The sequence below is a fragment of the Ranitomeya variabilis genome, chromosome 8, assembly GCF_051348905.1.
Source record: "Ranitomeya variabilis isolate aRanVar5 chromosome 8, aRanVar5.hap1, whole genome shotgun sequence".
Lineage (NCBI taxonomy): Eukaryota > Metazoa > Chordata > Amphibia > Anura > Dendrobatidae > Ranitomeya > Ranitomeya variabilis.
The window spans coordinates 207074439-207099548 of NC_135239.1; the positions used below are offsets into that span (position 1 = coordinate 207074439).

At 43.8% G+C, this 25110-nt stretch overlaps 1 protein-coding gene across 1 annotated transcript in view; it reads right to left on the reverse strand.

Annotated features, from left to right (window-relative positions):
- The window catches only part of EEFSEC (eukaryotic elongation factor, selenocysteine-tRNA specific), a 104346-nt gene that overhangs the window by 52304 nt on the left and 26932 nt on the right, over positions 1 to 25110 (reverse strand). The window contains exons 3-4 of the mRNA XM_077276566.1: positions 23222 to 23318; positions 19129 to 19293 (exon numbers count right to left, since the gene is read on the reverse strand). Of these exons, the coding sequence (XP_077132681.1) occupies positions 19129 to 19293; positions 23222 to 23318 (262 nt within the window). The remainder of the gene's footprint in view (positions 1 to 19128; positions 19294 to 23221; positions 23319 to 25110) is intronic.

Consider the following 25110-nt stretch of genomic DNA (forward strand, 5'->3'; position numbering starts at 1 on the left):
CAGTCACTGTGTACATACATTACATTACTGATCCTGAGTTACATCCTGTATTATACTCCAGAGCTGCACTCACTATTCTGCTGGTGCAGTCACTGTGTACATACATTACATTACTGATCCGGAGTTACATCCTATATTATACCCCAGAGCTGCACTCACTATTCTGCTGGTGCAGTCACTGTGTACATACATTACATTACTGATCCTGAGTTACATCCTGTATTATACCCCCGAGCTGCACTCACTATTCTGCTGGTGCAGTCACTGTGTACATACATTACATTACTGATCCTGAGTTACCTCCTGTATTATACTCCAGAGCTGCACTCACTATTCTGCTGGTGCAGTCACTGTGTACATACATTACTGATCCTGAGTTACATCCTGTATTATACTCCAGAGCTGCACTCACTATTCTGCTGGTGCAGTCACTGTGTACATACATTACATTACTGATCCTGAGTTACATCCTGTATTATACTCCAGAGCTGCACTCACTATTCTGCTGATGCAGTCACTGTGTACATACATTACTGATCCTGAGTTACATCCTGTATTATACCCCAGAGCTGCACTCACTATTCTGCTGGTGCAGTCACTGTATACATACATTACATTACTGATCCTGAGTTACATCCTGTATTATACTCCAGAGCTGCACTCACTATTCTGCTGGTGCAGTCACTGTGTACATACATTACATTACTGATCCTGAGTTACCTCCTGTATTATACTCCAGAGCTGCACTCACTATTCTGCTAGTGCAGTCACTGTGTACATACATTACATTACTGATCCTCAGTTACATCCTGTATTATACCCCAGAGCTGCACTCACTATTCTGCTGGTGCAGTCACTGTGTACATACATTACATTACTGATCCTGAGTTACATCCTGTATTATACTCCAGAGCTGCACTCACTATTCTGCTGGTGTAGTCACTGTGTACATATATTACTTTTATCGCCTTCATAATACTTCAGGACTCCATTCATATTTCTGCAGAACTCTGGCGATTTGCATTCAGGCTTAGTATAAGTAAACTTCTTGTAAAGCTTATTGTTAGGATTGCTTCTAATAACAGGCAGAACTGAGAATGCAGCTCTGGACCAATATATAAGTAATTTAACGCGCAAACAAATGGTATTCTACACATTATATATATATACACACAGATAGAAATACGGTATATACACACATACAGAGGACTCGCCCTTCGTTATACCCTGCGCTGTCATCTTCCTTGGAGCCGGTGACATCTCACAGTCCCATCTATTAGTAAGATGCTGCCTCATGAATAATGGTCCAGAGTCAGAAAAAAAATGGCTGGAAAGGTAATGGATACAATTCAATATCCTCTGCAAATGGAGCTGATGGCGCTCGCTGATAGCCGGGATCATTTCAATGAGTAAGAAGTCCTGTGTGACAGGTTTAATATAAAGCCCCGCAGCCTCCTGGAGCACCGCAGCACCCCCCCAGCAGGACAGAAGCCCCCCACATGACCACAGCCACCTGCAGGACCGCAGCCCCCCCACCCCACCCCACGAGACCACAGCAGCTCCCCGCAGGACCACTGCAGCCCCAGCAGGACCGCAGCCCCACTAATTCTCAAAGGACCACTTATCCCTGCAGACCTCTGCAGGACCGCTAACCCCCGCAGGACCGCAGCCCCACTGCCCCTCGCAGCCCCACAAATTCCCAAAGGACTGCTTATCCCCGCAGACCTGTGCAGGACCGCTAACCCCCGCAGGACCATCACACCCCCTAGCACCCACATGGGGGTATTTAATAACCAAAGTGTGGTCGCTTTGCCCATAGGAACTCGTTGGTATCCACGACCCACTGGTCGCAGCAGTTCGAAGTCTCCGATTTGCTACATTGTATCAGACTCGTATTTATTGTATCTGAGAACCGCTACCATTGTTTCTTATTTAGCATCACAGCCAGAATGGGAGTGCATGGTGCCGGTGACGTCGCTCCCCGCGGGTCTGTGCGCGGATCGCCCTCTGTGACGGCTCCCCGCGATGGATCTTCCCCCTTGGGCACGGCGGAGGGTTTCTAAAAATATATTGCGGTTTGCCTAGTGCCACGGAAGGAGTGCGAGCCTCCACCTATCTGAAATGGGAATCAGCCCGAGAGTCTGCGCCAGCCGGGAAGGTAATTCTGCCAATCGCAGAAATGAAATGGAGACATGTTAGATCAGTGGTGCATGAATATTTACTCCGGCCAGGCTTTACTGCACTCAACCTGGGCTCAATTCTGCAAATTAAAACGAGCGCAGTGTGGATGGAGAGATTAAAGCCCAGCGTCCCGGAGGCTGCCGCGCGCTCGCTCAGGTATTAAGTGATCTGCTCCCCGTATGCTGGGCTATTTCTGTCCTGTTATTGAGGGAGGTCAAAAAGGGCTTTATAATGGGGGCTGCGGGTCAAGGAAAGGTCACAGTGACGCAGTCCAGACCGGACGCAATGAATATATGCAAATCACATCCTGCTCATTTATAGTCACAGCAAAATATATTAATAATCAAAAGTATCTGTAGTTTTTCTTTTGTGCTGCTCTTATCCACCGGCTTCATCATTATCCAAAAAATGAACAACAAAAATAATAAATAAATTGTAATAATCATTATAATAATTGATTATAAATAAAAAAAATATATAAAAGTTTAGTTTTGCATTATTGTTATTTATTTATTTATTTATTTTTTTTTTATAACCTGTATGCATTGAGCTCCCCCTAGTGGTGGCTGCAGACACCTCAGTCAGTCCCATAGACAAGTAGTTGGGCCCTTATGGGTCTCGTAGTTATTTTTTAGTAGTCAATAACCATTTGTTTTAAAGGGGTTGTCCAGGACTAAGATATTGATGACCTTAAGGCTTGGTTATCAATGTCAGAACGGTGGGGGTCTGACATTCGCCACCTCTGCAGTGTACAGGGGCGGAGCAGCAGAGCTTCTTTCATTGCATAGTGGCTGTTTTCGGTACTGCAGCTCAGCTCCTATTAAAGTGAATGTGATCTGAGCCGCAGTACCAAAGAGCGGCCACTGCATGGTGCTCTGGTTCCGTACACTGTGTGCTGCCGGCGGCCGTGGCGTTAGGTATCAGCTGATCTGTGGATGTGCCGGGTGACGATGTACGGATAAGTCATCAATATCCGAACATTAGTTTGATCAGTAAATTCTGGAGTTTCTGCACCAGTAATTTTGGACATTTCCAGGAACAGCGACAAATGTGGAGGAATATGTCCCCCCCTGGGACATACAGAGGAAACCAGGTAAAGCTGCCAATTCTGCCCACACCTGGCGCCCGCCGCTGCTGATCCCCGAGCAGTTAATTAATACGGCAGCCGCAGTTTCTTTGCTGCAGAGCATTTATCAGCACGTAGCAGAGCGCCAAAGAGACAGACGGGCGAAATGGCGGAAGAAAGTACCGCGCACGCCGTTTAATGCTCCTTCCTGAAGTGCAAAATACCTTGTAAAATTACCAGACACTTGATGGAGGAAGGATTGAGACATCGAGCGTTATTTCCGATACGTAGGACACAATTATTTCACGGTGGCGATTTCTGTTCAGAATTTCCAGACGATCCAACTTCCATAAGGACCGACCCAAAGGGCAGAACCGAATCACCTATAGAGTCTAGAAAGTCCCAGGTGAGGGGCTGCAATGTGTAATGATTGGGTCCCCAGAAGTAACACTAAAAAAAAATAATTCCAAGAAATTCCTTGCGTCCTATTTGGTTACATACTACTATAGTATAAAGAAATCTGCAGCAGGAGCCTTTCCCCTTATCCTCATCTAGTAAAATGCATTTTCAGCCCGCCAAAAATGGATCAGATTGGCAGAAAATTATCCTGTGTTCTCTATAGGGTTTAGAACTAGAAACATGTAGAAAATTCTGCAGAGAAACAGTAAGGGCGCCTTCCCTCCCGGTTTACGTTCACCACATTTTCCTAAGTTTGGTGTAAATTGCACGGTAAATGGTGAAAATTATAAAAGGATTGAAATTATGAACAACTTTGCCATTTACCACTTATTAAAAATCCCCTGTGGTCTCGAAAACAGAGTGACGTTTCATCCCATTGTTTATTTCTCGTTGCCAAGATTACCGGCTACCTCTGCAGTCTATCAGCAGTGGCCGGTCTCCTAGGGAAGGAGACCAATAATTCTTTCCAATAAAGAAAATTTGGCCAGATTGTGGGATCTGATCAACCTCCGCGCCACCTTATTTTCCATCAATGCTGAAGAGGGAAAGTTGCCTTGGAGCATCGGAGAGCGCAGAATTCGGGGCCGTGGTGGAACTGTCAATCGATCGAAAGGAGGAAGCCAGGAGAAAAGGAGCGGCGGACTGGTGATTGAGAACTTTGGGGAACTCCTTCAAAGAGATCTCGCACTCTAAGTGACCCAACGCGAGAATCTAGGAGTTACCACCGGGTGCCCATGTGTGACGCTTGGAAAAGAGCCCCATGGCCATAAGGATGGGCAGTTATTTTCCCATTGTGGCGCGAGCCCATCACTTTTCCCCTCGTCTCATCATAAGGTCTCTGTAGTTCTCAACCATTGGGCGACGGTCTCTTCTGAAGATATCGCTGTACAACGGGAGATGATAAATCAGATTTCTGCTCCCCGCGCCGCTCGCTTCTTCTCCCCGTCCATTTTTCTTGATGCTTTTCCCAAAGATCCCAGATGTGGGGAGATTGATCAAAAAAGAGAAGAAAACGAGCGAGCGCGCCGGCTTTTGTTCTGGAGCACTGCAGCTGAACTAATTATTACTGTACGCCGCTTAATGAAATAACGCGGTCACAGATTAAAGCAAATAAATAAGGAGGGGCGGGCGAGGGGGGGGCAACTGTCCGAGAACTTAAAGGGGTCATCCAACTTTAAAACAGCTGCAAATGTTAAAAAATAAAAGCAGTATTTACCTCCTCCTTTTCCTGCCGATCCAGCGTCGGCGCTCCAAAGGATCTCTCGGACTTTGTTGACCGCTGCTGCCAATCAGTGTCAGCAATGATACCAGCGTGAGGATTCTGAACCAAAACTTGTGTCAAGTCCAACGACAATCAGCAAGTCATGACCGAACGGGGATTCTGAATTTGCAACATTGATGGAAATAATAAGCAGCGGAAATAAGAAAAAACTGGGGGTCGGGACCATAAACCATTTTTTTATGATATTTCTCCTAATCGTTGCCTACAGAATTATCCCAACGTCACAGACCTGGAACAATAAAGGTTAATGGAAAAAGAAAATCAGCAGCGAGAGCAGCAACATTGTAGCAGCATGCGGATAATCGCTTCCATACCGTTCCAATAAACACGTCATTCCACCTTGTTATTGTCTTCTCCTTGCTGCAATTTTATGGACTAACATGCGTTGACCTTGCACTTAACACCTTATTAAGGCTGGGGGGTCCCTTGCTGATCACAGCGTCAGGGATTAACCTGATTAAAGGGAGCTCTTGCGGAGCGGGGGTCTTGGCCGGGCTTCAGCTGTCTTGTAAAAGCCTCTGTAGCCTCCTTCACGCCGGGGTCTTTTATTGTGTTTGCAAACAAGGAAAGACGCAGTTGTCCGTGCAGGCGGAGAAGAATCTGCTAATGGTGTCACGAACTCAACCAGAGCCAAGACAGTGCCAGGGAAGAGACGGTGCCAGGGAAGAGACGGTAACTCTCTAGAGGAGGGGTATTAAACCACAGACAGAAACGGTAAAGGGGGAAAAGATGGGAGTCAGGAGCACTTTTAAGGAGTCATTACCGATCCAATGAACAGGCCCATTGGGACCGCCACGGATCCCGAGAGCAATGAAATGCGCTACACTTATACTGTACGGGACTGACTCTGTTGGCATAAAAAAAGCTCTTTTTTTCCCAGCATTCCCACTGAGAATCAATGGAGACGTGTCCAAAAAAAGCTCATTATTTCCAGCAGTACCACAGAGAATCAATGGAGCAGTGGCCAAAAAAAAGCTCTTGTTTTTCCAACAGTACCATAGGCAGTCAATGGAGCTGTGGCCAAAAAAAAGATTTAGTCTTTCCAGCAGTACCACAGAGAATCACTGGAGCTGTGGCCAATAAAAGCTATTTTTTTCCAGCAGTACCACAGAGAATCACTGGAGCTGTGGCCAATAAAAGCTATTTTTTCCAGCAGTACCACAGAGAATCACTGGAGCTGTGGCCAATAAAAGCTATTTTTTCCAGCAGTACCACAGAGAATCACTGGAGCTGTGGCCAATAAAAGCTATTTTTTCCAGCAGTACCACAGAGAATCACTGGAGCTGTGGCCAATAAAAGCTATTTTTTTCCAGCAGTACCACAGAGAATCACTGGAGCTGTGGCCAATAAAAGCTATTTTTTCCAGCAGTACCACAGAGAATCACTGGAGCTGTGGCCAATAAAAGCTATTTTTTCCAGCAGTACCACAGAGAATCACTGGAGCTGTGGCCAATAAAAGCTATTTTTTCCAGCAGTACCACAGAGAATCACTGGAGCTGTGGCCAATAAAAGCTATTTTTTCCAGCAGTACCACAGAGAATCACTGGAGCTGTGGCCAATAAAAGCTATTTTTTCCAGCAGTACCACAGAGAATCACTGGAGCTGTGGCCCATAAAAGCTATTTTTTCCAGCAGTACCACATAGAATCACTGGAGCTGTGGCCAAAAAAAGCTATTTTTTCCAGCAGTACCACAGATAATCACTGGAGCTGTGGCCAAAAAAGGAAAGGCTCATTTTTTCCCAGCAGTACCACAGAGAATCAATGAAGCGGTGGCCAAAAAAAGCTCTTGTTTTTTCAACAGTACCATAGGGAGGCAATGGAGATGTGGCCAAAAAAAAAATTTGTTTTTCCATCCGTACCACAGAGAATCACTGGAGCTGTGGCCAAAAAAGGCTCATTTTTTCCAGCAGTACAACAGAAAATCAATTGAGCTGTGGCCAAAAAAGGCTCATTTTTTCCAGCAGTACAACAGAAAATCAATTGAGCTGTGGCCAAAAAAGGTCTTGTTTTTTTTTCAGCAGTAACAGAGAATCAGTGGAGCTGTGGACACTGCTCCATTCCTACAGGTCATGTCAATGAAGCTCTGGCTAAAAAAAAGGTCTTCTTTTTGTCAAACAGTACCATAGAGAATCAATGGAGCGGAGGCCAAAAAAACCTTTTTTTTCCAGCAGTACCATAGAGAATCAGTGGAGTTGTGGACACGGCTCCATTCCTATAAGTCATTTCACATTCCCATTCCTGGGATCGTTGTGTGTCCCAATCTGCAAGTCATCACCTATCCATGTTTTTACTAACAGGAATAACCCTTAAAATGATCTGTGGGAGCTCATCGCATCTCTCAGAAAACCTACAGCTGTGAGAAGTAAGGTGCTGTTCACATTGAGCCATATGAGCCGGCAAAGCCTCCGATGCCTCCATGAAACGCATCCAAAAGTCCTCATTCACCGGACAACAGAGTCTTTACTCCGGAAGGAAGATTTGCCATAATAAAGGCAAAGTGGCTTGTTGGCGCCTCTCCCCCCACCACTATCTACTACAGCCATGCCATCTGTTAACCCCTCGATTTTTCCCAACAAGGCGGCTCTGCGGCACTGACCAAGCCACCAAGTGCTCATGTATGAGGCACAACTGGACATCACAGGGGTCAGAAGAATTTACCAGGCACTCGGCGGCATGATCAGCCGAAAAGGAAGGCCCGCAGGTGCCAACATCTCTGGCAGAAGAAGATGCCATGTTCTGTCGTCTCCATGGTCGTGGCCCTCCGAAGATCAGAGATCACAAATCTCCAAAAAGCAAACAATGCGCCGTGTATCCCCCAAATAAGGAGGACCCCCTCAGCACCCACGGACCACATCATAGCAGTAGGGGCATATCTTGGCCGAGAAGCCGAGCCCGGCCCATCTCTCAACTCTTCTTCATTAACCGTGGAGCCCCCGTCCTTCTCTCGCCCTGGAACGTACAAGACTGCAGTCACGAAAAGCCAAAAACTGGGCTTCTCAGGTTACGACTACAACCACCAGCGGATCACATGGGAAGACGCAAACAGAGCAGGGAAGGGTCGGCCAGGGCCAGTAATCAGTAAGAGGGTCCGACAACACCCCCCCATAGATAAGCAGAACCAGATTTTGACACCGGCTCTATCTTTTTGCAATACAGCAAGTGTGCCGAAGAGGAAGTTAGGGAAGGTGGTGCCCACCCAACACCCATCCAGAGGGGCATTATCCGGACCTGGGCTCCGCAGAGTATTGCCCCGTTCTCAGGACCCCCAGTCTTATGGGTTACTTTTACTCTTGCTAATAAGGAAACTTTCACGACGGTGCAAAAATCCGCTACGGCCTGAGCGCGGGGATCTTGTCATTGATTAACATACACCTAAGAAGAAAAAAAAAAATAAAAAATGAAGTGGTAAATTTAATTTCTCATTATTTTGCTCAGTATTTTTCTAACAGTATAAACAGTATTGTACCGGAGCAATAAAGCGTGAAGCACATGATTAATACCGCAAAGAGATTTTCCCCTCCTGGGCCGTGTGTCATGGAGCTTGACAGGTCCGATCCACTGTCAGGCGTCTGGCGCCATCTGCTGGATGACATCATAATGGTCCTGCAGCAAACTGATCTGGACAGGACGAGGCGGACGAAAAATGCACTAATAAACCCGCCGACACCAACATCGCTTTTATTACCGTGAATTACAATTTTTTTAAATTAACAAGAAAAATACAAAAAAAATTTGTAATTGCAAAATATTTAAAAAAAATGTCTGACCGGAGCTCTTCTTTATGTTGTTTTTTCTGGTAATATCTGGGCATTCAGATGCCATCTTGCTCTGATTGCACCAGGTTAGGTTTGCACAAGGAAATGCATTCATTTCTGGAGACTCCCCAGTAATACACATGGAGGAAACTTCTGCTGCAACCAGAGAGCAATAGCAGATGCAGCGGCAGACAGGGATCTAGGACATTATCTTTATTGCAGCCCCATAATCCGCACGTCTACATCGTATATAGCCTCACTACTGTCACTACATCAACTGGAAGAGGCAGCGCTGCATGTAATTGGCCGCCGTCGTTTCAACAAAACTCTGCGTAAATCAATAGTTCAAGCGAATCGAAGAAATTTATGGTAAAACTCAGCTTCTTTCTCCACTTATGAGCCACGTCCTCTCTTCCTTCTGAACTCACTTGGAACAATTGGCTGCTAAAAAGACGATGGACTTCCTGCTCACTGAGGGATCAGATTACAGCTGCTTTTTGATGTCTATGGAGAAGGGGGAGGGGATGAGTCCCAGTCTGCCATGCTGCTGTTTTCTAGCAAGTGTTTATCTCACACTAATTTACAGCTACACTGCTCAGTACTGCTGCTTTAATAGGGTTTTATCTCAACAAAACTCTGGATTCCCAACTACACTGCTCAGTACTGCTGTACAATGTTCTCCATAATGCAGTTTTACAGTAAATGTTTTATCATGCCGTCAGTGCTGGATTCCCAGCTATATTACTCAGTACTGCTGTACAATATTCTCCAATATGCTGCTTTATAATATTTTGTTTCCTCAGTACTTGATTCCCAGCTGCACCGCTCAGTACTTGAGTATGTCCTCCACACTGCTACTTAATATTAAGCGTTTTATGTCACCCTCATGCTGGATTCCCAGCTTCATTGTTCAGTACTGCTGTATAATGTCCTCCATGCTACTGCTTCATAGTATTTTATCTTGCCACAGTGCAGGATTCACAGCTACTCCGCTCAGTACCGCAGCATAATGTCCTCCATACTGCTGCTTTATAGTAAGTGTTATCTCACCCTCATGCTGGATTCCCAGCTACACTGCTGTGCAGAACCCCCTATTTTCTTCTCACTCTTCACGAGTACTCGACTTTTCGGTTTGTTTGTTTTTTGGTGGGGGGGGGGGGGGTTTAAATCCACCCAACGGTTTCAGAGATAAGAGCCATTTTATTCAGTGTAAATATTTATGGTTGGTACTTAGTGGGTGTGGCTCACAAGGTAATGCAGCGCATCATACAGACACGCCCCAGAGGATCCAGAGAGCTCCGCCCACTTGCAAAATAAAGAAATAGCACTGAATAAAAAGGCTCATATCTCTAGAACAGTGCGACGGACTTAAGAAAAATAAATCCAGAAACCTCAGATGAGCAGAAGGGAAGGAAATAAGAACAAAAACTGGACACTTGACCTGGTGAAAGGTCCTCTGAAGCTACAGAGAGGATTACTCACCAAAAAGCTGGTTCTGCTGGGGGCAAATCATGGTCATTCAGAGGAACGGGCAACCAATCCTATGTGATACACGGGTGACTCAGGATCACCCCCTGCTGGGAAGAAATCTCAATTATGGTGACTCCAAATAGGCCATTGTGGCATCAACTCCTACTCCAGACAGTGACAGGTAACCAGTGCGACCGTCGGCACCCACCAGCGAGCAGGGCCGAGGTCCATAATGGAACCATTTACGCGGCTCCATTATACCCCGCCGCGCATATTAACGGACAGAATTAAACAATGCACGCACTAACTTGTGGCTTTGAACGCTGAGGGCCGCGTTTTTTAGGCTTATTTAAAACAGCAGTGACCAAGTCCGAGTCCCTGGAAGTTCACATCCCATCAATACCACACGGGATGAAGAGAGCCAGCGTATGGTTTGCATTAGTGTCTGACTTATTCGCCTCTGGCTCTCTTCCCTTATTCCCCCCCTTCTCTATAACGAAGGTCTCCTGGTTACCTTTCATCCTGAGCTCCGACAACCACACAAATTCTTGGTCGTACCCTCTCTGGTCTCAGAGCTTGTAGAGCGCGTGACCTAACTACCAGCGCTAATACAAAAACATGCTTACACACAGTCACGACAGCGCTGGACCCCAGGAGAGACCGCCACCGCTGCGGAGGATAAGACCAACCGGGCCAAGATACGGCCGACACACTGAGAACCCCAGATACTAAACACGTGCAAAACTATTAGCGTATGTACACAGTGCTTCCACCAGTAGAATAGTGAGTGCAGCTCTGGGGAATAATACAGGATGTAACTCAGGATCAGTAATGTAATGTATGTACACAGTGACTGCACCAGCAGAATAGTGAGTGCAGCTCTGGGGTATAATACAGGATGTAACTCAGGATCAGTAATGTAATGTATGTACACAGTGACTGCACCAGCAGAATAGTGAGTGCAGCTCTGGAGTATAATACAGGATGTAACTCAGGATCAGTAATGTAATGTATGTACACAGTGACTGCACCAGCAGAATAGTGAGTGCAGCTCTGGGGTATAATACAGGATGTAACTCAGGATCAGTAATGTAATGTATGTACACGGTGACTGTACCAGCAGAATAGTGAGTGCAGCTCTGGAGTATAATAACGGATGTAACTCAGGATCAGTAATGTAATGTATGTACACAGTGACTGCACCAGCAGAATAGTGAGTGCAGCTCTGGGGTATAATACAGGAGGTAACTCAGGATCAGTAATGTAATGTATGTACACAGTGACTGCACCAGCAGAATAGTGAGTGCAGCTCTGGGGTATAATACAGGATGTAACTCAGGATCAGTAATGTAATGTATGTACCCAGTGACTGCACCAGCAGAATAGTGAGTGCAGCTCTGGGGTATAATACAGGATGTAACTCAGGATCAGTAATGTAATGTATGTACACAGTGACTGCACCAGCAGAATAGTGAGTGCAGCTCTGGGGTATAATACAGGATGTAACTCAGGATCAGTAATGTAATGTATGTACCCAGTGACTGCACCAGCAGAATAGTGAGTGCAGCTCTGGAGTATAATACAGGATGTAACTCAGGATCAGTAATGTAATGTATGTACACAGTGACTGCACCAGCAGAATAGTGAGTGCAGCTCTGGGGTATAATACAGGATGTAACTCAGGATCAGTAATGTAATGTATGTACACAGTGACTGCACCAGCAGAATAGTGAGTGCAGCTCTGAAGTATAATACAGGATGTAACTCAGAATCAGTAATGTAATGTATGTGCACAGTGACTGCACCAGCAGAATAGTGAGTGCAGCTCTGGAGTATAATAACGGATGTAACTCAGGATCAGTAATGTAATGTATGTGCACAGTGACTGCACCAGCAGAATAGTGAGTGCAGCTCTGGGGTATAATACAGGATGTAACTCAGGATCAGTAATGTAATGTATGTACACAGTGACTGCACCAGCAGAATAGTGAGTGCAGCTCTGGGGTATAATACAGGATGTAACTCAGGATCAGTAATGTAATGTATGTACACAGTGACTGCACCAGCAGAATAGTGAGTGCAGCTCTGGGGTATAATACAGGATGTAACTCAGGATCAGTAATGTAATGTATGTACACGGTGACTGCACCAGCAGAATAGTGAGTGCAGCTCTGGAGTATAATACAGGAGGTAACTCAGGATCAGTAATGTAATGTAATGTATGTACACAGTGACTGCACCAGCAGAATAGTGAGTGCAGCTCTGGGGTATAATACAGGAGGTAACTCAGGATCAGTAATGTAATGTATGTACACGGTGACTGCACCAGCAGAATAGTGAGTGCAGCTCTGGAGTATAATACAGGAGGTAACTCAGGATCAGTAATGTAATGTAATGTATGTACACAGTGACTGCACCAGCAGAATAGTGAGTGCAGCTCTGGGGTATAATACAGGAGGTAACTCAGGATCAGTAATGTATGTACAAAGTGTCATCACTGTGACTGTGGTCATGAGAGGAGCTCAGAAAAGATCTACAAACTCTCCTGACAGTCAGAACAATCTCACTGATGGCTCCTCGGTGCGCTGTGAGGCTACAGAATGTGAACGGTGCTTAGTTTTTAATCAAACCCAATTGGAAAATTATCATTTTTAGCCCCAGTATTTCAGTTTTACAAAAAAAATGTCCCAAAATGTGGACAACCCCTTTGATGCACGATGTTATTTCTCAGCTCCACAGGTACATTATGTTCTATACTCCGTTCTGGAGGGCGACATCAGGGAGGAGACACCATGTCCCACAGTCCCCGCGTCACTCCCTATAATAGCAGATTGTTGTTTTGGCTTCAGCAGCTGCAGAACCTCTAACCCCGATATACAGCGGATTGTCTGCGCTCAGGGTCATCGGCTGCTCAGGGGCAACATGGGGCTGTGAGGGCAGCCTCCATATAACCCTGCTCCCCTTTATATAACATCCCTCCACTCTTCACAAATTGTTTAGGTTTCACTCACATTCTTGGCATATTCAGCGAGCGTCGGTGGGTTCAACCCAAAAGGTTACAAGTGGCCCCTGAGGGAGTTCACAGCCGCCGAGATACTGAGCCAAAGTCAGCGGACACAATGGTGTACGGGAATAGATGCCAGAGACATGGCGGTGACGGCAAGTGGAAAAGGGTCAAGATACTGCACCTTGAGCGTCATGATCCTGTACCCCAAGTGTTGTTGCCCTGCACCCCAAGCGACAGCGTCCTTGTCCTGTACCCCGAGTGTCAGTGTCATTATCCTGTACCCCGAGTGTCAGTGTCATTATCCTGTACCCCGAGTGTCAGTGTCATTATCCTGTACCCCCAGTGTCAGTGTCATTATCCTGTACCCCCAGTGTCAGTGTCATTATCCTGTACCCCAGTGTCAGTGTCATTATCCTGTACCCCCAGTGTCAGTGTCATTATCCTGTACCCCCAGTGTCAGTGTCATTATCCTGTACCCCCAGTGTCAGTGTCATTATCCTGTACCCCAGTGTCAGTGTCATTATCCTGTACCCCGAGTGTCAGTGTCATTACCCTGTACCCCGAGTGTCAGTGTCATTATCCTGTACCCCGAGTGTCAGTGTCATTATCCTGTACCCCGAGTGTCAGTGTCATTATCCTGTACCCCCAGTGTCAGTATCATTATCCTGTACCCCCAGTGTCAGTGTCATTATCCTGTACCCCGAGTGTCATTATCCTGTACCCCGAGTGTCAGTGTCATTATCCTGTACCCCCAGTGTCATTATCCTGTACCCCCAGTGTCATTATCCTGTACCCCCAGTGTCATTATCCTGTACCCCCAGTGTCAGTGTCATTATCCTGTACCCCCAGTGTCATTATCCTGTACCCCGAGTGTCATTATCCTGTACCCCGAGTGTCAGTGTCATTATCCTGCACCCCAAGTGTCAGTGTCATTATCCTGTACCCCAAGTGTCAGTGTCATTATCCTGTACCCCCAGTGTCAGTGTCAATATCCTGCACCCCCAGTGTCAGTGTCATTATCCTGTACCCCCAGTGTCAGTGTCATTATCCTGTACCCCCAGTGTCAGTGTCATTATCCTGCACCCCCAGTGTCAGTGTCATTATCCTGTACCCCCAGTGTCAGTGTCATTATCCTGCACCCCCAGTGTCAGTGTCATTATCCTGTACCCCCAGTGTCAGTGTCATTATCCTGTACCCCCAGTGTCAGTGTCATTATCCTGTACCCCGAGTGTCAGCGTCATTATCCTGTACCCCGAGTGTCAGTGTCATTATCCTGTACCCCCAGTGTCAGTGTCATTATCCTGCACCCCCAGTGTCAGTGTCATTATCCTGTACCCCCAGTGTCAGTGTCATTATCCTGTACCCCCAGTGTCAGTGTCATTATCCTGTACCCCGAGTGTCAGCGTCATTATCCTGTACCCCGAGTGTCAGTGTCATTATCCTGTACCCCCAGTGTCAGTGTCATTATCCTGTACCCCCAGTGTCAGTGTCATTATCCTGTACCCCGAGTGTCATTATCCTGTACCCCCAGTGTCAGTGCCATCATCCTGTACCCCGAGTGTCAGTGTCATCATCCTGTACCCCAGTGTCAGTGTCATTATCCTGTACCCCGAGTATCAGCGACTTTGTCCTGTACCCCGAATATCAGTGTCGTTCTGTACAGCGGGGGTTGCACTTATTGAATCCCTGAACATGCCATAACGCTACTTTCACACTTACGTTTTCAGCTAACCGTCACAATGCGTCGTTTTGTGAAAAAAACGTATGCTGCAAAGTTGCCGCAGGATGCGTTTTTTTCACATAGACTTGTATTACCGACGCATCGCGATGTATGGCCACATGTTCCATACGTCGTGCACTGGATGCTTCGGTATTTGGCGGGCCGTCGTATCGAAAAAACATTAAAGGGAACGTTTTTTCGTACGTCCTATCCTGCATTTTTTAATGCGCATGCGCGGCCGCAAATCCCCCCTCCTCCCTGGGACTTTACAATGGGCAGCGGACAGGTTGAAACACTGCGTCCGCTGCTCACGTCACTCAAAATTTCACACACTTCCGTCGGACCGGGAGCAGAGGCTCCGAGAAAACACAACATGGGGCATCCTCAGCGGCCGGCTCTGAAGTCGGCTCCTTTTTGCTTTGTAAAAGTTAATGGATCTTAAAATGCAACTAAAACCTGAGGCAGACGAGTAAATAACACGGAGGTGGATGAAGAGCGGCCATTACCGGCCGGCAGCCGCTTCTCGTCACCGGTGGCGGCTCACTCTCAGGGCCGACCCTCGCTCCTCCGCTCTTGATGGTGTTTTATTATTTTTGTAGAAAAATAAAATTAATTTAAGGGATAAAATTTTCCAAAAATCTGCAGTGAAAATCAGACGCGTTAAACGGCCGCCTGTACCGTCAGACTCGCACTTTACGCTGCGGATTTTCTCTGGACTCCAGAGGATTCTCTGCCCGGCTAACGGGACATCGGCCCGTGGATTCTGGAGATTTAAGAACGTCCGTCATGGCCCCCATAAGCCGAGCCTCACCCTAATGCCACGACGTCCCCGGATAAAGCCCGCGGTCCGCTCTGCAGCACAGGACACAATGGCGGGCGTGAGAACGAGCCGCCTCCTCCGTATCCTCTCCCATAGATGCACAATCAATCCTTCAGAAGGCGGCCATCATTGGTGATGGTATCTCCTGGCATCCGCCTTTCATGTCCGGAGCGCTCGGACAATGCCCCATTCTGTGAGCGGCTTCATTTTAATTTCTGCACTTATTTGTGAATGTTACGAGGGGATAATCGTCCGGAGTGAGTTCACCCCCTAAGTCGGGGTGGAGGGGCGGCCATTATTCCGGCTAATGTCTGCAATTAGCAGGTCAGCCCGGCTTTTAACTCGTCTTTCAAAGTTTTTTATTTTCCCAAGATTCTGGAAACTTGTAACTTTACTGGTGAAATGGTTTCTTCAAAGGCGGAAGACTCCGAAGTCGGTCAGGGGGTGCCGAACCTTACACCATAAAGACCTCCGTCCAGGGGCAATAGTCTGCGCAAAACGTATCGAGAGGCCGCGGTAATACTGGGCGCAGAGCGCGATGTGCTGCGGCTACGATGGACTCACAACCCAGCATCGGCCGCCGATGGGCTCACAGCACCAGATCTCACCGAAAACCACCGTATTGTACCAGTATATGAACATATACAGCCAGCCTGGGGAGGGTGACAACAGCACTTGTCGGGCACTCGGTAACTGGGCACATACGTAGAAGTGCGACGCACGGCACTTTACTGGAGAAGAAGCAGGTGGATACTGCAAAAGGCAGCGAAATCTGAGACTGACACCGATTATAGGGGCACACGTCACCAGCACCGCTCCGGGCTTCTCCCAGGGATAAGTAGCCACCACCAGAAGGAGAGGCTGATCTTCCCTGATAGATAGATAGATAGATAGATAGATAGATAGATAAATAGATAGATAATAGATAGATAGATATATACCGTAATAGATAGATAATAGATAGATAGGTAATATATAATATATGGATAATAGATAGATAGATGATAGATAGATAGATAGATAGATAGATGATACATAGATAGATGATAGACAGATAATAGATAGATGATAGATAGATAGATAGATAGATAGATAGATGATAGATAGATAATAGATGATAGATAGATGATAGATAATAGATAGATAATAGATAGATAGATGATAGATAGATAATAGATAGATAACAGATAATAGATAATAGATAGATGATAGATACATAAATAGATGATTGATAGATAGATAGATAGATGATAGATAGATGATAGATAGATGATAGATAGATGATAGATAATAGATAGATGATAGATAATAGATAATAGATAGATGATAGATAATAGATAATAGATAGATGATAGATATATAGATAGATGATAGATAACAGATGATAGATAGATAATAGATAGATGATAGATAGATGATAGATAATAGATAGATGATAGATAGATAATAGATAGACGATAGATAATAGATAATATACGGTATATACAGAAGAGCTGTGATACTGGAGGAGTAATCGGATGGTATCGGGTTGCACGGACACGTCAGATATTATGGTCGCCCCCACACCTATACATGGCACGGTAGGTGGCAGTCGGCCGGGGGGCGATGGTGTGACCCCGCTGTACACCGGTTCACTCGGTCACTGGTGTCACAATCTATTAGTGGATCTTGAGAGCGGCGCAGACACTTTCGGCAGTGAAGTCGCTGGTTTGTTTTCCTTTCAGAAATGGTTTCTTTTTTTAAACACGGCGTCCCAGTCCCCTGTGGACACCGCCTGTCAGTCACGGCCCGGGGTATGCGGTGAACGCTGGGGTCAGATGGAGTCTCACACCGGTGCCGAGACGCCTCCCAAGACGTACAACCCTGAGTGTCATTGTGACGGGAGATGTTGGGAGTGATCCTACAGAGGCGGAAAGCTACACTTACCGGCAACAACGCAGCCGACAACGGGCGGCGCAACAAAAATGCCACTTACTGCTTTCAGAAAATTTACAAAGAAAAGTGTTTCCAATGCCGAACAGAGAAATCCCATTATTATTATTATATTAATATCTGGAAATCTGACACAATCACAAGATTTACGTAGTCTGCCCAACCCCAAACAAGCAGACTTTACACCCGTTTTCTTTACAATATTTTTCTTGGTGGTGTATATTACATGGTGCCACATTGTGCAAAAAATGTACATAAATCACATTATGCTGCACTTTAGACATTAATGGAACTTCAGGCCACAAAGAAAAACAAACAAAAAAAAAACACGTTTTGTGTAAAACCCACTATATAAAATTGCACATAAAATTAGTAACATCGCACAGAATATTACAGATTTTTTTTACAGTAAAAATTGAGCCTCCGCCCCAGAAATCGCTCACAACTCATTTTTGTGGTTCACAGAATTTTTTTTTACTACTGTGCAACTTTTTTTTTCCCTGTACATTAATATCAGATATTCAAAATTAATAATTTATATTTGTTCTTATTTTTCATTTTTTTCCAGTAGGTAAATCTGGGATGATATCATGGCCATCTTTTTTTTAAAGATTTCTTTTAATGTAGATGCAATAAATAATATTATTGTATTAATATTATTATTATTATTATTGTATTAATATTATTATTATTATTATTGTAGTGTTAATACAATGAAAATATAATTTAATTATACAATAAAAGTGAAATATAAAATAACAAAATATTATTTTATCGCACATAATTTTAGTAGCATTATTGTATAATTAAATAAGAATAATTGTAATAAAATACATAAGAGTATTTCATTAGACTATTAGTGCTGTTGTATTATTGACCAAAAGTAAATACTAATAAAAATATTTTTATTATTGTAATAATAATAACAATAGTAAAACAATAAAAACACGTCAACAATATTAACATAATACATGTTTATCCAATATTATTACTTTATTTTTATTGTATTGTAATAAAATAATAAATTATTATTATATACAAAACATAAGTCAAAATAAAATCGTAAAAAATAAATTCTGCCCTCTTCTGCCTAGTTCTACCCCTATATTACATGTTAAATCAAATGTTAATTTTGTAAAGTAAAAATGTTTAAAATATATGAAAAATCAAGTTTAAAAAAATTAGAGTGGAATTCATAAAAATCTAAATTATGATTTTTGCTTTGAATAAAATTGAAAAAAAAAATTTTCTTATGAAAAAAAAAAAAAAAAAAAAAAAAGAAAATAACAACAACAGTACAACTTGCAATTTGACCAAAGTCCTTAACATCCCAGCGGTCAGGTCCTGGCATTTCTGGCGGCCACATGACGGTGTAATCTGCATATAGATGTGCAGCCGCTGCAACGCTGCCCACTAGTGGCGGATGATTTCTTACCTTTAAGGCCGGGATCTCCACGTTGTCATTGAGACTGACGGATCCAGAGAGGATGGTGCCTGTCATCACCGTGCCCTGACCCTTCATGGAGAAACAGTGGTCAACAGCCATGAGGAAAGGCCCGGAGGGATCTCTACGAGGCAAGTAAGCCTGAGACTTCAGGAGCTGCGTGTAGATAGGAAGGGGAAAAAAAAAACAAAAAAACACAAAGCTTCATTGAAACTGCAAGAAATGGTAAAATGTAGTGGACGATCGTCTCTAGAACTAGAAGCAGAAATTAAAAATATTTTTTAATTTTTTTTTTAATTTTTTTACAATCTTCCATAGTTGACTCACTAAAAAAAAAAAACTATAAAAAAAGTAATAAAATGAAAAAAATAAGCAAATATGTGCGTGTCATGCTTAGACCATTTTTTACAATGAAAAAGTTAAAAAAATTATATACATACACACACACACACACATAGATTATATATATATATACATCTATCTAATATATAAAGCTGAATGTGTGCGTGCGTGCGTGCGAGCGTGCGGGATTGGCATCTGCACCGTCGCAGCTACAGCCACAAAATTTTGCACAGTCACACGTCTGGACCCCGAGAGCGTCATAGGCTATGTTGTGAGGCGAAATTTTAACCCTGCGCGTTCCAATTCATCAAACAATTTTGCCCCTATCTACATAATGGGGAAAAAGTGAAGGGAAAAGTGTTGGAGGCAAATTAACAGCTGCCAGATGTGAACAAGGGGGACTTAAAGAATGAGAGCGATGGCGCCAAAAAGTATATTCTGTACAGTTGCTAAGGTGGGGCCCCGACATGGGATAATCACCACACCACCACGGGGATATGAACACACACACAAAATGCGCCACACACTACCACGTGCTCGAACACATATACCACCCTCAGCGCACATTTCACCACACATACACCAACCTCGCCACATAAAAGTCGAAACACAAAAGTCGCCGCTCAAAACTCGCCACGCGCAAAACTCTCCACATGCAAAACTCGCCACACGTGCAAACTCGCCACACGCAAAACTTGCACACGCGGAAAAATTGCCACATGCACAAAAGTTGCACCACATGCAAAAGTTGCCTCACACAAAACTTGCACATACTCAAAACGCACCACACATAAAACTCGCCACGCGCAAAACTTGCTGCACACAACTTGCTGCACTAACCTGTCACATGCAACTCGACACACAAAAAGTTGCTACACGCATGTCGCCACACAAAACTCATCTCACAAAAGTCGCTACATGCATGTCGCCACATGCAACTCAACACACACAACGTGACACATCAAACTCGCCCTAAAACACACACAAGTCTGGTATTATCCTTCAAAAATAAAAATCTGATTAATAAGCAGACAAACTACAAGAGCAACAAATGTACCATATAGGAATCCGGCAGCTGTCAGTCACATGACCAGTCTATTATGTGTATGTGTGAGCTAATATATACTGCCAGGGGGTGGGCTTACTGTTGGCTGGGGATTTATCAGGCTGCCATTTTAGCTTACAAATACTGAGGTAAAAATACTGAGCAAATAACGTGTGAACGAGGTCTAATACAGGAGGAGATGACATACAGATATATACTATATACAGGAGGAGATGACACACAGGTATATACTATATACAGGAGGAGATGACACACAGGTATATACTATATACAGGAGGAGATGACACACAGATATATACTATATACAGGAGAGATGACACACAGGTATATACTATATACAGGAGGAGATGACACACAGATATATACTATATACAGGAGGAGATGACATACAGGTATATGCTATGTATAGGAGGAGATGACATACAGGTATATACTATATACAGGAGATGACACACACATATATACTATATACAGGGGAGATGACACACTGGTATATACTACATACAGGGGAGATGACATACAGATATATACTATATACAGGAGGAGATGACACACAGGTATATACTATATACAGGAGGAGATGACACACAGATATACACTATATACAGGAGAGATGACACAGGTATATACTATATACAGGAGGAGATGACACACACATATATACTATATACAGGGGAGATGACACACTGGTATATACTACATACAGGGGAGATGACATACAGGTATATACTATATACAGGAGGAGATGAGACACATGTATATACTATATACAGGAGCAGATTACCTACAGGTATATAGTATATACAGGAGGAGATGACATACAGGTATATGCTATGTATAGGAGGAGATGACAGACAGGTATATACTATTTACAGGAGGAGATGACACACAGGTATATACTATATAGAGGAGGAGATGACACACAGGTATATACTATATACAGGAGGAGATGACACACAGGTATATACTATATACAGGAGAGATGACACACAGGCATATACTATATACAGGAGAGATGACACAGGTATAAAGTATATACAGGAGGAGATGACATACAGGTATATACTATTTACAGGGGAGATGACATACAGGTATATACTATATACAGGAGGAGATGACACACAGATATATACTATATACAGGGGAGATGACATACACATATATACTATATACAGGAGGAGATGAGACAGATATATACTATATACAAGAGGAGATGACACAGGTATATACTATATACAGGGGAGATGACATACAGGTATATACTATATACAGGAGGAGATGACATACAAGTATATACTATATACAGGGGAGATGACACACAGGTATATACTATATACAGGAGATGACACAGATATATACTATATACAGGAGGAGATGACATACACATATATACTATATACAGGGGAGATGACATACAGGTATATACTATATACAGGAGATGACATACAGGTATATACTATATATAGGAGATGACGTACAGGTATATACTATATACAGAAGAGATGACATACAGGTATATACTATATACAGGAGGAGATGACACATAGGTATATACTATATACAGGAGGAGATGACATACAGCAGATATATACTATTTACAGGGGAGATAACATACAGGTATATACTATATACAGGAGATGACATACAGGTGTATACTATATATAAGGGAGATGACAAACATGTATATACTGAGGGGAAAATGAGAGGTGTGAGGTGAAAATGAAAAGGTGTGAGTGCAAAATGAGAGGAGTGAGGGAAAATAGTGGAGTGATTGGAAAATGACAGATGTGAGGTCGAAATGACAAGTGTTAGTGGGGAATGAGAGGAGTGAGGGGGAAAATAAGAGGAGTGAGGGGGAAAATGAGAGGAGTGAGGGGGAAAATGAGAGGCGTGATGGGAAAATAAGAGTAGTGAGGTGCTATAACTAACCACAGATATTTACTATGCCCAGGCAACGCCGGGCTCTTCATCTATCTATATATATATATATATATATATATATATATACACATACACACCATATATATATATATTTATTTTTATTTTTTTCAATATTTTAATTTATTTATCTTTTTTAACTATATATGTGCCGCCACCATATCCCAAGAAGTGACTTTTCCAGATCGAACCCTTTTTTATAGAAACTACGTTTTTTATGCCATTTTTCTAAACCACTTGGTGAGTTTGTCCATCAACTTCAGAGAAAGAAGCCGGAGGGGAAACGCAATCAGTTTGTGAGATCAGAAATCCTTAACGGAAAACCAAACAGGGAAGTAAATGTTTTAGACGATGGAAGAATCAGGCTTCCCACAACCTGAGCCGACTACATCACACCCCACAGACTGTGCTCAAAAAACTACCGTTCTTGCAAAGTCATCATTTCCTGGAGATTGGTTACATAGTGAGCGACTTTAAATAGTATAGCTCAAAAATTTGCCCAAAAAACAATATTCTTGCTTTTTATGGGGAACAAAACTCAGAAAAAAAAAAAATGCATTATGAAGTTTTTACTACCTGCCGTCACCACTAGGAGGAGCTCAAGAGCTGATTGCATACATGTGTAACATTGAGTTCAATGAATAGAGTCTGCAGAAAGCGCCTGAGCTCCCCCTAGTGGTGGCTGCAGGAAGTCAGAATATCTAACACTCGTGTGATCTAACAGGAGCCAACACAAACCTCGATCAGTTCCGAGATTCCCTGAGCAGATTCTGATTCCGGGGCTTCAGGTCCTCCAGGTTTTGCAGCCACAGAGATAATAGGACAGCCATGGAATCTTAAAAAAAAAAATTAATTAATTAATTAAATTGCCCTGCAAAGGAGCACAATGAGAAGGCCATTTTCCTAGAGCCCACTGCAGGGAAATCTTCTGAGAGCCCCGGGCCTGCAGCATAGCCCCACCCCTGCCACCGCAGGCATACTGAAGCAGCGACCCTGCCTCCTGTCACCCCGCTCCACTGCACCCACTCTCCCCCAGGTAAGATACCTTCAGATTATCGGATTATAAGACGCAACTCCTTTTTCCTCCCCCAAAAATATTATTTTATGTTTTCCACAGGAGACCATGGCTTCAGTGGAACGGGCGTTAGGCGACTGACTGTGTCTGTTATTTTTAAATAAAAAAGTAAAAGTGTCTTTTGTTTTATTTCAAATAAAGGAATTTATTCTGGCTGTGTCTTTATTCACCATATAACAATCTATATATATAATCGTCTAAAGTCCACTTCCGTCTGTCTGTCACGGAAATCCTGCGTCGCTGATTGGTCGCGACCAGCAGGCGGCGACCAATCAGCGACAAGCAGTCCGGCCGGGAATTGGCCCCTCCCTCCTCCCCCCCAGTCAGCGCCCACATAGCGTTAAAAGGACTGCCTTACACCGCGGCATAACGCGGCTATTAACCCGCTGTGTGACCAACTTTTTACTATTGATGCTGCCTATGCAGCATCAATATACCACTTTAAAGAAAACGATGAAATAACGGTCCAACAAATAATATACAAAGAAATATATAAACTTTATTGGTAATCAACATGACCAAAGTGCAAGGAGGGAAAATGACGCTAACGTGAAAAATGCTGGATGAAAAAGCAGGAGGCGTGTGCCCTGGACAAAGTCCCTAAGACTGACAATAACCTAGTATGTAAGGTTTTGCCATAGAAAAACTAAGTAAAAATGCAAACTGAAAAATAAAAACACAAAAAACATAACGCAAAAACCTGAATACAGAATAGTATAAATGTAGTGCAGTAATAAAGTAATAATGCAGTAATCTGCAGTAATCAACAAACCACCATTACTATAATACACAGAAGCGGCTAAAGATAATATATAAAGAGCAAATGGCCATGCTAACGGCACTTAAGCAATGGACCACTCCTGTGAAATACCGATAACTATAGTGGCTGTCAATCACTTACCGCACTAAGGAACAATTGTGCCAGGGACCGCGCCTCCTGCTTTTTCATCCAGCATTTTTCACGTTAGCGTCATTTTCCCTCCTTGCACTTTGGTCATGTTGATTACCAATAAAGTTTATATATTTCTTTGTATATTATTTGTTGGACCGTTATTTCATCGTTTTCTTTAAAGTGGTATATATATAATTGATGATAGGCCCGGTGGGTCTTTTTGTCACCAGTGGTACGGATGGTCGTTTTATTATGTGTTACCATGGTGACTAGTGCTATAAGTCTCTATCTATGCAGCATCAATAGTAAAAACGTATGCTAAAAATAATTAAAAAAACATTATACACTAACCCTCCGACGGCCCCAGGATCCAGCCCAGGCCCTTCCCGATCCTCGTGTTATCATCACGTGTTATTGCCGCTTGGGACCGGAGTGGCGCGCGAGGAGCGGGAAATGCCTGGGCTGGATCCGGGGCCAACGGAAGGTGAGTATATAACTATTTTTTATTTTAATTCTTTTTTTTAACAGGGATATGATGCCCACACCGCTATATACTATGTGGGCTGTTATATACTGCGTAGGCTGTGCTATATATTACGCGGGCTGTGTTATATACTGCGTGGGCTGTGCTATATACTACATCGGCTGTGCAATATAATA